The 12121-nt window shown below is 42.5% G+C and overlaps 1 protein-coding gene across 4 annotated transcripts in view; it reads left to right on the top strand.

Annotated features, from left to right (window-relative positions):
* The window catches only part of zfyve1 (zinc finger, FYVE domain containing 1), a 178493-nt gene extending 172520 nt beyond the window's left edge, over positions 1–5973 (top strand). For 3 of the 4 annotated variants that reach the window (XM_078233659.1, XM_078233663.1, XM_078233661.1), the window contains one exon: positions 4151–5382. In XM_078233659.1, the coding sequence (XP_078089785.1) occupies positions 4151–4383 (233 nt within the window). In that variant the 3' untranslated portion in view covers positions 4384–5382. Of the gene's footprint in view, positions 1–4150 lie in introns of all 4 variants that reach the window. The other variant, XM_078233658.1, reaches the window with a different exon arrangement.
* The last annotated feature ends 6148 nt before the right edge of the window (positions 5974–12121 follow it).

Genomic DNA, 12121 nt, shown 5'->3' with positions numbered 1-12121 from the left:
AGGTTTAAAAAAAATTATGCATCACCATCCTTACTTAATTTGTTAATAGAAAGCAGAAATCAACACTGGCCAATTTAATCAACTATGGTGGCTTGTGGATAGTGACTTTTTTGGCAGATTGTCTGTTCCTTAACAGTCATGCATTTCCATTATAGTCTTCTAGAGTGTGCAAACCAAGCCACAAAAACATTTGCAGCATACTGTGTTGACATCTGAGCATTTCTATTGCATATAGTTTCCACTGGTGCTCCGGTAGGGATAGGGGCAGCATGTACTATAGTAACTAATGACATTTTTAGTACAGAGCAAGAACGCTATGAAGTGTGAGATATTGCACTTTGGAAGGACAAACCAAAGAAGAACGTACAGGGTAAATGGTAGGACTCTGAAGAGTGCAGTTGAACAGGGGGATCTGGGAATACAGGTACAGAATTCCCTAAAAGTGACGTCACAGGTGGATAGGGTCGTAAAGAGTGCCTTTGGTACATTGGCCTTTATAAATCGGAGTATCGAGTATAAAAGTTGTATAAGGCATTGGTGAGGCCGAATTTGGAGTATTGTGTACAGTTTTGGTCACCTCGTTACAGGAAGGATGTAAATAAGATTGAAAGAGTGCAGAGAAGGTTCACAAGGATGTTGCCGGGACTTGAGAAGCTGAGTTACAGAGAGAGATTGAATAGGTTGGGACTTTATTCCCTGGAGCGTAGAAGATTGAGGGGAGATTTGATAGAGGTGTATAAGATTTTGATGGGTATAGATAGAGGGAATGCAAGCAGGCTTTTTCCGCTGAGGCTAGGGGAGAAAAAAACCAGAGGGCATGGGTTAAGGGTGAAAGGAGAAAAGTTTAAAGGGAATATTAGGGGGGGCTTCTTCACGCAGAGAGTGGTGGGAGTGTGGAATGAGCTGCCGGATAAAGTGGTAAATGCCACTTTTAACATTTAAGAAAAACTTGGACGGGTTCATGGATGAGAGGGGTGTGGAGGGATATGGTCCAAGTGCAGGTCAGTGGGACTAGGCATAAAATGGTTCGGCACAGACAAGAAGGGCCAAAAGGCCTGTTTCTGAGCTGTAATTTTCTATGGTTCTATTATTACTTAATAGACAAATTGAGATGGAAACAAAAACCTGGATGATGCCACATCTGGCTGTCCTGGGGTATTACCCAAATCACTTGCTTATTTTCCTGGCCATTTAAGTACTGCTGCCCATATCTTATTCATAGAACCATCTGTACTCTGTCCTCACACTGGTGTCATACTCCCCCATACCTTAAATTTAAAATAGTAATTCTTGTGTTTAAATCCCTTAATAATCTCACTCCTCATGATCTCTCTCAATTCTTTCAGCTGTACAACCCTTTTTCCTCTGTGTGCGCCCCCCGCCCCCCCCCCAACACTCCTTCTCCGAACTGTCCATTCCTTCACTTCTGGCTTGTTGTCCATCTCCTCTCTTTTCACCCCACCATGGGTGGCTATGATGTTAGCTGACTAGATGCCACACTCTGGAATTCCCTCCCTAAATCTACCAACCTCCCTCTTGTCCTTTAAGATTTTCCTAAAACCCATTTGTGACCAAGCATTCACTCCATTTCTTGGCTTAACATTCATTTCTCGGAAGTGCTATGGAACTTTTTTCAGCATTAAAGCAATGTTGGTGCAAATTATTTCCAGTGCATTTTGAAACTAGTGTTCAGATTTCAATGACCAAACAGCAGTCTAAGAACATAAGAAATAGGAGCAGGAGTAGGCCATCTAGCCCCTCGAGCCTGCCCCGCCATTCAATAAGATCATGGCTGATCTAAAGTGGATCAGTTCCACTCACCCGCCTGATCCCTATAACCCCTAATTCCCTTACCGATCAGGAATCCATCTATCCGTGATTTAAACATATTCAACGAGGTAGCCTCCACCACTTCAGTGGGCAGAGAATTCCAGAGATTCACCACCCTCTGAGAGAAGAAGTTCCTCCTCAACTCTGTCCTAAACTGACCCCCCTTTATTTTGAGGCTGTGCCCTCTAGTTCTAGTTGCCTTTCTAAGTGGAAAGAATCTCTCCCTCTCTACCCTATCCAGCCCCTTCATTATCTTATAGGTCTCTATAAGATCCCCCCTCAGCCTTCTAAATTCCAACGAATACAAACCCAATCTGCTCAGTCTCTCCTCATAATCCACACCCCTCATCTCTGATATCAACCTGGTGAACCTTCTCTGCACTCCTTCCAAGGCCAATATATCCTTCCGCAAATAAGGGGACCAATACTGCGCACAGTATTCCAGCTGCGGCCTCACCAATGCCCTGTACAGATGCAGCAAGACATCTCTGCTTTTATATTCTATCCCCCTTGCGATATAGGCCAACATCCCATTTGCCTTCTTGATCACCTGTTGCACCTGCAGACTGGGTTTTTGCGTCTCATGCACAAGGACCCCCAGGTCCCTCTGCACAGCAGCATGTTGTAATTTCTTTCCATTTAGATAATAATCCAATTTGCTATTATTTCTTCCAAAGTGAATAACCTCGCATTTGTTAGCGTTATACTCCATCTGCCAGATCCTCGCCCACTCACTCAGCCTGTCCAAATCTCTCTGCAGACCTTCTACGCCCTCCACACGATTCACTTTTCCACTTATCTTTGTGTCGTCTGCAAACTTTGTTACCCTACACTCAGTCTACTGACAAACATCAGTCTAATCTTTCTTCTGCTGTGAAAAAAGTTGGCAGTAACCCATTTTTATATCACTGTAGGAATGTAATCATGTGCATCTATGCATGGTGTCTGGTTTTGAATATCCATTGGCAAAAAGGTATTTCAGTGAATTTTGAAGGGGAACTGGGGAGGTGTCACTGTTTCTTTTTTAAAATTGCCACTCCAATCACTTCATCAGTTCAAGTAACACACCACTGCTGGGAATTGGATGTTTTAACCATATCTAGGTTATTTGTCAGTAGATGGCAGCTGTAATCTGTGTGAGCAGGTTATAGAATAGATGAGATTTGAGAACTTGTTAATGTTAATTGCTTAGTATATTGAAATTATCTAGCAGCATTTAACAATTTTGTGGGATAGTAGAAATTTGTCTTCCATGATCTGCTTGTGCTCAGGATACTAGAAATCTCATGCAGACTTTTCCAGATGTTGCCATACTTAACCTCATATGATCTGTATCAGTTAAAAATAATTCAAAACCTAATTCTCCTTTATTGCTGATAAACGTAAATCATTTCTGTGTTTGCTTCAAAAAACACATTTTAAAAGTTCATTCTTGAGATGTGGGCTTTGCTGGCTAGGCCAGCATTTATTGCTCACCCCTAATTGCCCTTGAGAAGTTGGTGATGAGCTGCCTTCTTGAACCAGACATGGGTGTGCCACAGTGGTACACCCACTGGCTTGTTGAGGAGGGAGTTACAGGATTTGGACCCAGCGACAGAGAAGGACAGTGATATGTTTCCAAGTCAGGATGGTAGGTAGCTTGGAAGGGAATTTCCAGGTGGTGGTGTTCTCATGCAATCATAATGTATACATTTTCCATAAAATTTGGAACTATGCACAATATTAATCGTAATCCCCTGAGGGAATTCCACATGTAATGTCTTCTGTGATGCATTATGAACAATTTTGGATGCTGTGCACGTTCAGAAATGAGCTTCAATACAATATTGATTTTGATCATTTAATATGACAGTCATTTCCAAAAGCATTCGAGCTGCTTGTAGGCACCATGCTGAAGTGGATCTGTATGAGGATCACCTCAAAATTATCAGATATATCAGTTGTATGTTTACAAGAGGGCAATGGGTAATGACTTCTCTACGTCATTCAATCAATGCCCAGCCCTGTGTGGGACATGACTGTGCAAACCAAGTTCTTTTGCTACTATATAACCAGTTAATCTCAGCTGGATGATCACTGACTGCTGTATCCCTGCACCTCTGAACTAAGGAGAAAGAAAATCAGTCCAGCTGCCTTTCTGAAATATATATGAAATATAGTCTGACTCTCGCTGTCTCGGCATTGACATGACAAATGGTTGAGAGGAAGGAACTTCCAGTTCTTTGAAGAAATGTGTTTGAGAAGGGATCTAAGCATGTAGAAATGAATATTTTGTGCATTTTAATTTATGTTGACAACTCATGAATCATGTCTTTGTTAGGTCTAGTGAAAGATGCAGCCAGACCGTCATACTGGGTACCTGACCATAAGATCACTAATTGCTACTATTGTCAGAAAGAATTTACAACAAAAATGTCAAAGCATCACTGCCGAGCCTGCGGGCAGGGTTTCTGCAATGAATGCTCTCAGGATAGGCGAACAGTCTCTTCACGTGGATGGGACCATCCTGTACGGGTCTGTATAAACTGTAATAAAAAACCAGGTGATCTGTGAATAGCACACTTGAAAAAGACAATCCCGATCTAACATTGAATTTTAATCCAAATTATTCATTTATTAATTATCACACATGCATGACATTTAAAAGAAGTGGAATAAAATTGTTGAAATAGTTCTGAACCCTTCATATTCAAAAAAACAAACTCCTAAGAAGTATATTTTTAAAAGGTTATGGACAATAACCAGAATTGAATCGGGAGTTGGTAACGTCACATTTTTCCCTGTAGACTGTCATTTTCTAATTGAACTCACTGTTCTTATTCATGATTTTACTCACTGACACTCGTTAGAACTGACCTAAGTATTATGTTTGTATGTGTTGTATGGAGTGTGTTGCCAAGTTCACTTGTAATTATACACAGATTACAAGAACTGGGTTCTGCTCACGTGGAGAATGCCTACGGTTTTACTGTCAAACACTATGGGTATTCGTGCGTGTAGCATGATTTGTACTTTTTTCAGTGATATCAGTGTAGAAGCTCTCACAAGTCGATGTAAACCTACAATTACACTGGCACAAATTTCTCCACACCCCCCTGTTTCTTTTGGAACCTATTCCTCAGTGACATTTTGTTTTCTAAATATGATGTATGTTAGTATGTTTTTAAAAAGCTTCTGTTTATTTAAAAAGGCAAATCATGTTTTTGTTGATGCTGTTATTGGAATCCAAATCACTCGTTACCATGAACAAATGTATAGTTCAGCTTATCAAATAATGTAAATTAGTGGTTATGAATAATTGATGTAAATAAAATGTTGGATGTCCTTTATACTGTTTCTGCTGCTTTGCAAATCCTTTCAGTATATAATGTGTGATTTCACATGACTTGCTGTAGTAGATGAGACAACGAAGTTGATTATACAACCTGTATTATGTATTGTATCTATGTATTATAAAACAGATTACTAAAAACCACTAATGTGAAAATAAATGTATTAGACATAAGAACGTAAGAGGTAGGAACAGGATAAGTCCATACAGACCATTAAGCCTGCTCCACTATGGTCAAGGCTTCAGCTCCAATTTCCTGCCCACTTCCTGTATCCCTTGATTCCCTGATAGATGTCAAATGTGTCTATTTGAACCTTATATATTGAATGATGGTGTATCCACAATCCTCTGGAAAGAGAATTCCAAAGATTCATAACGCTTTGAGTGAAGAAATTTCTCCTCATCTCAGTCTTAAATGATTGGTCCCATATGCTGAAATTGCTTTCTTGTTCCAGATTCCCCATCCAGGGAAAACAAAGAAACAAGTAACTACCTTGTCTAGTACCTTCATAGCATAGAATATTTCAATTAGATCATCTTATTCTTCTAAACTTCGGCGAATATAGACACAGGTTACTCAGCCTCTCATCATAAGATGTATCATCATAAGATGTATCTATTAGTCCCATCCCAGGGACTAATCTAATGAATGTTCCCTGCGCTGCCTCCAATGCAAGTATATCTTTCTCTAAATATGGTGACCAAAATACGATAGTGAGTTTGAAGGGGTGTCTGGACAAATACATGAATAGGATAGGAATAGAGGGATATGGTCCCCGGAAGGGTAGGGGGTTTTAGTTCAGTCCTGTCAGGCAAGGAGGAATTGGTAGGGCTAGGGAACCGTGGTGCACCAAAAAAGTTTCTTTGTTGGTTAAAAAGAAAAAGGAGGCTTATGTTCGGATGAGACGTGAGCACTCGGGTAGTGCACTAGAAAGCTTTAGATTGGCTAAGAGGGAGTTGAAGAGCGAGCTTAGAAGGGCTAAAAGGGGACATGAGAAGACTTTGGCGGATAGGGTTAAAGAGAATCCTAAGGCGTTCTATAGGTATGTCAAGAACAGAAGGTTGGTTAGGGCAAGTTTAGGGCCAGTTATAGATGGCAGAGGGAAGTTATGTGTGGAACCGGAGGAGATTGGTGAAGCATTGAACCAATATTTCTCTTCGGTGTTCACGCAAGGGGACATGAATATAGCTGAGGAGGACACTGGGTTGCAAGGGAGTAGAATAGACAGTATTACAGTTGATAAGGAGGATGTGCAGGATATTCTGGAGGGTCTGAAAATAGATAAATCCCCTGGTCCGGATGGGATTTATCCAAGGATTCTCTGGGAGGCAAGAGAAGTGATTGCAGAGCCTCTGGCTCTGATCTTCAGGTCGTCGTTGGCCTCTGGTATAGTACCAGAAGATTGGAGGTTAGCGAATGTTGTCCCATTGTTTAAGAAGGGGAACAGAGACTTCCCCGGGAATTATAGACCGGTGAGTCTCACTTCTGTTGTCGGCAAGATGTTGGAAAAAATTATAAGGGATAGGATTTATAGTTATTTGGAGAGTAATGAATTGATAGGTGATAGTCAGCATGGTTTTGTGGCAGGTAGGTCGTGCCTTACTAACCTTATTGAGTTTTTTGAGAAAGTGACCAAGGAGGTGGATGGGGGCAAGGCAGTGGACGTGGTATATATGGATTTTAGTAAGGCGTTTGATAAGGTTCACCATGGTAGGCTTCTGCAGAAAATGCAGATGTATGGGATTGGGGGTGATCTAGGAAATTGGATCAGGAATTGGCTAGCGGATAGGAAACAGAGGGTGGTGGTTGATAGTAAATATTCATCATGGAGTGCGGTTACAAGTGGTGTACCTCAAGGATCTGTTTTGGGGCCACTGCTGTTTGTAATATTTATTAATGATCTGGATGAGGGTATAGTTGGGTGGATTAGCAAATTTGCTGATGACACCAAAGTCGGTGGTGTGGTAGACAGTGAGGAAGGGTGTCGTAGTTTGCAGGAAGACTTAGACAGGTTGCAAAGTTGGGCCGAGAGGTGGCGGATGGAGTTTAATGCGGAGAAGTGTGAGGTAATTCACTTTGGTAGGAATAACAGATGTGTTGAGTATAGGGCTAACGGGAGGACTTTGAATAGTGTGGAGGAGCAGAGGGATCTAGGTGTATGTGTGCATAGATCCCTGAAAGTTGGGAATCAAGTAGATAAGGTTGTTAAGAAGGCATATGGTGTCTTGGCGTTTATTGGTAGGGGGATTGAATTTAGGAGTCGTAGCGTTATGTTGCAACTGTACACAACTCTGGTGCGGCCGCACTTGGAGTACTGTGTGCAGTTCTGGTCCCCACATTACAGGAAGGATGTGGAGGCTTTGGAGAGGGTGCAGAGGAGGTTTACCAGGATGTTGCCTGGTATGGAGGGGAGATCCTATGAGGAGAGGCTGAGGGATTTGGGATTGTTTTCGCTGGAAAGGCGGCGGCTAAGAGGGGATCTTATTGAAACATATAAGATGATTAGAGGTTTAGATAGGGTGGATAGTGATAGCCTTTTTCCTCTGATGGAGAAATCCAGCACGAGGGGGCATGGCTTTAAATTGAGGGGGGGTAGTTATAGAACCGATGTCAGGGGTAGGTTCTTTACCCAGAGGGTGGTGAGGGATTGGAATGCCCTGCCAGCATCAGTAGTAAATGCGCCTAGTTTGGGGGCGTTTAAGAGATCCGTAGATAGGTTCATGGACAAAAAGAAATTGGTTTAGGTTGGAGGGTCACAGTTTTTTTTTTTAACTGGTCGGTGCAACATCGTGGGCCGAAGGGCCTGTTCTGCGCTGTAATGTTCTATGTTCTATGTTCTATGTTCTATGGTAGCATGGTCGGTGCAGGCTTGGAGGGCCGAAGGGACTGTTCCTGTGCTGTAATTTTCTTTGTTCTAAAACTGCATATTATACCAGATGTGGCCTCATCAAAACACTACAATGTAGCAAGCCTTTTTTATTCTTGTATTCCTAATGGTAAAGACCAGCATACCATTTGTTTTCGTAATTGCTTGCTGTGTCTGCATACTAAATTTTTATGTTCTTTGTCTAACCACACCAAAATCTCTCAACATCAGCATTTACACGTTATATGCCTTTTTAGAACGGATCTTCTTTTCTATTCTTACAACTAAGTGAATAACCTCACACTTTTCCATTTAATCTCCATCTGCTATCTTGTTGTCTACTCACTTAATCTGACCCACTCACCTACCCACCCAATCACTCACTCACCTACCTACTCACCCACTCATTCACCAAACAACTCACCTATCACTCACTAACTCTCACACCCACCTCTGACTCAACCACTCACCCACCCTAACACTCATCCACGAGACCACTCAATCACTCATGCACTACTCACCCACCCACTCCCTCAATTATTCATGCATTCACTCACTCACTCACTCAACCACTCACTTGCCCAACCATCGCTCAGCCAACCCCGTGCTCACTTAGTCATGCACTCATACACAAAGAGCGTGAGAGGAGCCAGGAATTCAAAACAAGTCTGAGAGGAGACAGGAGGATAAAAGAGTTTTAGACAGAGCAAGACTAATAGCAGAGAACGGAGTTTGAAAACAGCACAAGTGGAGAGACAGTTGGGAGATTGAAAACACCGCAGAGAGACAGTTGGGAAATTAAAAACAGCACAAGTGTGCAGTTAGAAATCTATGAATGCTAGCTTGGAGTTTGGAGTTCCTGAGATGCTGTCAGGATTCAAAAGTGACATGAGGCAAGTGGGAGCAGCCGATGGGTGAGTACAGTTGGGTAAGTATTTTATTACTTGGAGTTTGTAAGGTCTTTATTTTGTGGTCTATAGTTTGTAAGGACTACATTCTGTAGTAATGAGGATTAGGGTCCTAGAGTAATTGATATTTTTGATTTTAAGTATCTTCCAAAAAGTTGAATTTAAAGGGATAAGTCATGACAGGAGAGCTCAAAATCATGATATATGCCTCCTGTTCTATGTGGAAAGCCGGGAACATTTCCAATGCCCGGGACCAGCACGTACGCAGGAAGTGTTTCCAGCTCCAGATTAAGGATGTCCAGGTTTTGGATCAACAACGGCATCCGGGGACACTGTGGAGCATCCGTAAGCCGTAGAGTATCATGATAGCACATATTGAGAGGGTAAAGCTCCACACGCAGGAAGGTGACCAGCAGGCAGAGCAAGAAGACAGTGCAGCAATCTCCTCTGGCCATTCCCCTGCAAAACAGACTGCTTTGGATACTAGTGGAGGGAATGGCCTTTCAAGAGAAAGTAGCACCATGGTTGGCTCTGCTGCAATGGAAGAGGAGTAAGAAGTGTGGGAATGCAACAGTTATTGGGGAATTTAATTTTAAGGGGAATAGGCGTTTCTATGGCCGCAAGTGCGACTCCAGGATTGCCTCCCTGGTGCTAGGGGCAAGGATGTCTCAGAGCAGCTATAGGATGTTCTGGAGGGGAGGGTGAACAGCTAGTGGTCATAGAACACAATGGTATAAACAACATAGGTTTAAAAAAAAAGCGGAATATAGGGTGTTAGGAAATAAGTTGAAAAGAAGGACCTTAAAGGTGATCTCAGAAATACTACTAGTGCCACATGCTCGTCAGAGCAGAAAAAGCAGGATATATCAAATGAACATGTGGCTGAAGAGATGGTACAAGGGGGCGGTTTCAAATTCCTGGGACATTGGGACCAGTTCTGGGGGAGGTGGTACCAGTACAAACTGGGCAGGTTAACCTGAGTAGGACCGGGACTGATGTCCAAGGGGGAGTATTTGCTCGTGTGATTGGGGAGGGTTTAAACTTTAATGATTGGGTGAGTGGTTGGCTGAGTGATTAACTGAATGGTTGAGTGAGTGGTTGGCTGAGTCGGTGAGTGACTGACTAGTTGGGTGAATGAGTGAGTGGTTGGCTGAGTGGGTGAGTGACTGGTTGGCTGAGTGGGTGAGTGACTTGACTGGTTGGGTGAGTGAATATAGAGTCATCGAGGTTTACAACATGGAAACAGGCCCTTCAGCCCAACTTGTCCATGCCACCCAGTTTTTACCATTAAGCTAGTTCCAGTTGCCCACGTTTGGCCCATATCCCTCTATACCAATTTTATCCCCATGTAACTGGCTAAATGCTTTTTAAAAAACAAAATTGTACCTGCCTCTACTATTACTTCTGGAAACTCGTTCCAGACACTCACCACCCTCTGAGTGAAACAATTGCCCCTCTGGACCCTTTTGTATCTCTCCCCTCTCACCTTAAACCTTTAGTTTCAGACTTCCCTACCTTTGGGAAAAGATATTGACTACCTAGCTGATCTATGCTCCTCATTATTTTATAGACCTCTATAACATCACTCTTAAGCCTCCTACACTCCAGGGAAAAAGTCCCAGTTATCCAGCCTCCTTATAACTCAGACCATCAAGTCCCGGTGGCAACCTAGTAAATCTGTTCTGCACTCTTTCTAGTTTAATAATATCCTTTCTATAATAGGGTGGCTAGAACTGTACACAGTATTCCAAGTATGGCCTTACCAATGTCTTGTATAACTTCAACAAGACGTCCTAACTCCTCTATTCAATGTTCTGACCAATGAAACCAAGCATGCCAAATGCCTTCTTCACCATCCTGTTCTTCTATTACTCCACTTTCAAGGAGTTATGAACCTATACCCCTAAGTCTCTTTGTTTTATAACTCTCCCCAATGCCCTATCATTAACTGAGTATGTTGAAGTGGAAACTTTTCCTGCTTCTTGACTGTGAAAGATAGACTCTACAAAATTTGTTTTGTCAATATAACAAGTATTTATTTACGAATAACTGCATGCAGTATATGGCTGAAACTTGGGGTCAGAGAGCAGTTGGTACAACTGCTGATTCTTCCACAAGTCCGCAATTACACAGAGAAACAGTTCAGTATTTACATAATCATTATCAGTTTTTGTGACCAGAGCATATTCAGGAATTCGATTAGCAATAGAATCATAAGCAATACCATTAATCATGTTTTAACTTGCTGATCTCCCAGAACTCTTTGTCTCATTATTCATAACCTTATCTTGTCCTTTGATCTCTGACCTTATCTGGTCTTGGTCATACTGGCCTAGTTAATCTTATCAGGGCTTCTTGAGGTCAGGGAGCCTGACCCTCTCTGGTCTTATTCATGTCTTAAGTTATGTGGAGTCAGCTTTATCAGATCTTACGGGGGTCTGGCTTTTTGAAATAGTTTGGTCAGCGTTCTTACATTATACCAGAGAGTTGACCAATTTTCCCAGCATGCTACTGCTGAGTTCATATAATTCCACAAGTAAGTCCTGCCCTAGTTCAATCTACCAAAATGCACCACTTTGCATTTATCTAAGGTGGCACAGTGGTTAGCACTGCTGCCTCACAGTGCCAGGAACCTGGGTTCGATTCCCGCCTCTGGTCACTGTCTGTGTGGAGTTTGCACATTCTCCCTGTGTTTGCGTGGGTTTCCTCTGGGTGCTCCAGTTTCCTCCCACATTGACCCTAGTGTCAGGGGGTTAAAGGGTAATTATGTGTGGTGACAAGAATAGGGCCTGGGTGGGATTTGGGCCAAATGGACTCCTTCTGCACTGTAGGGTTTCTATTCTAAACTCCATCTGCCATTCCATGGATAACCAGGGAAATTGAGGGACTGGTCAAAAAGAAAAGAGAGGCGTATGTTAGGTCCAGGCAGCTAAAAACGGAGGGAGCTCTGGAGGAGTACAAAGAAAGTAGGAGAGAACTCAAACGGGGAATTAGAAGGGCAAAAAGGGGTCACGAAATGTCTTTGGCAGACAGGATTAAGGAGAATCCCAAGGCATTTTATTCATACGTTAGGAACAAAAGGGTTGTCAGGGAAAAAATCGGACCTCTCAGGGACAAAAGTGGGGAATTATGCTTGGAGCCCAAAGAAGTAGGGGAGATCCTAAATGAATACTTTGTGTCGGTAT

This window comes from Mustelus asterias, chromosome 18 (assembly GCF_964213995.1).
Source record: "Mustelus asterias chromosome 18, sMusAst1.hap1.1, whole genome shotgun sequence".
NCBI lineage: Eukaryota > Metazoa > Chordata > Chondrichthyes > Carcharhiniformes > Triakidae > Mustelus > Mustelus asterias.
The sequence above is the reverse complement of the archived record's forward strand: the minus strand, read 5'-3'. Positions and strand labels throughout refer to the sequence as shown.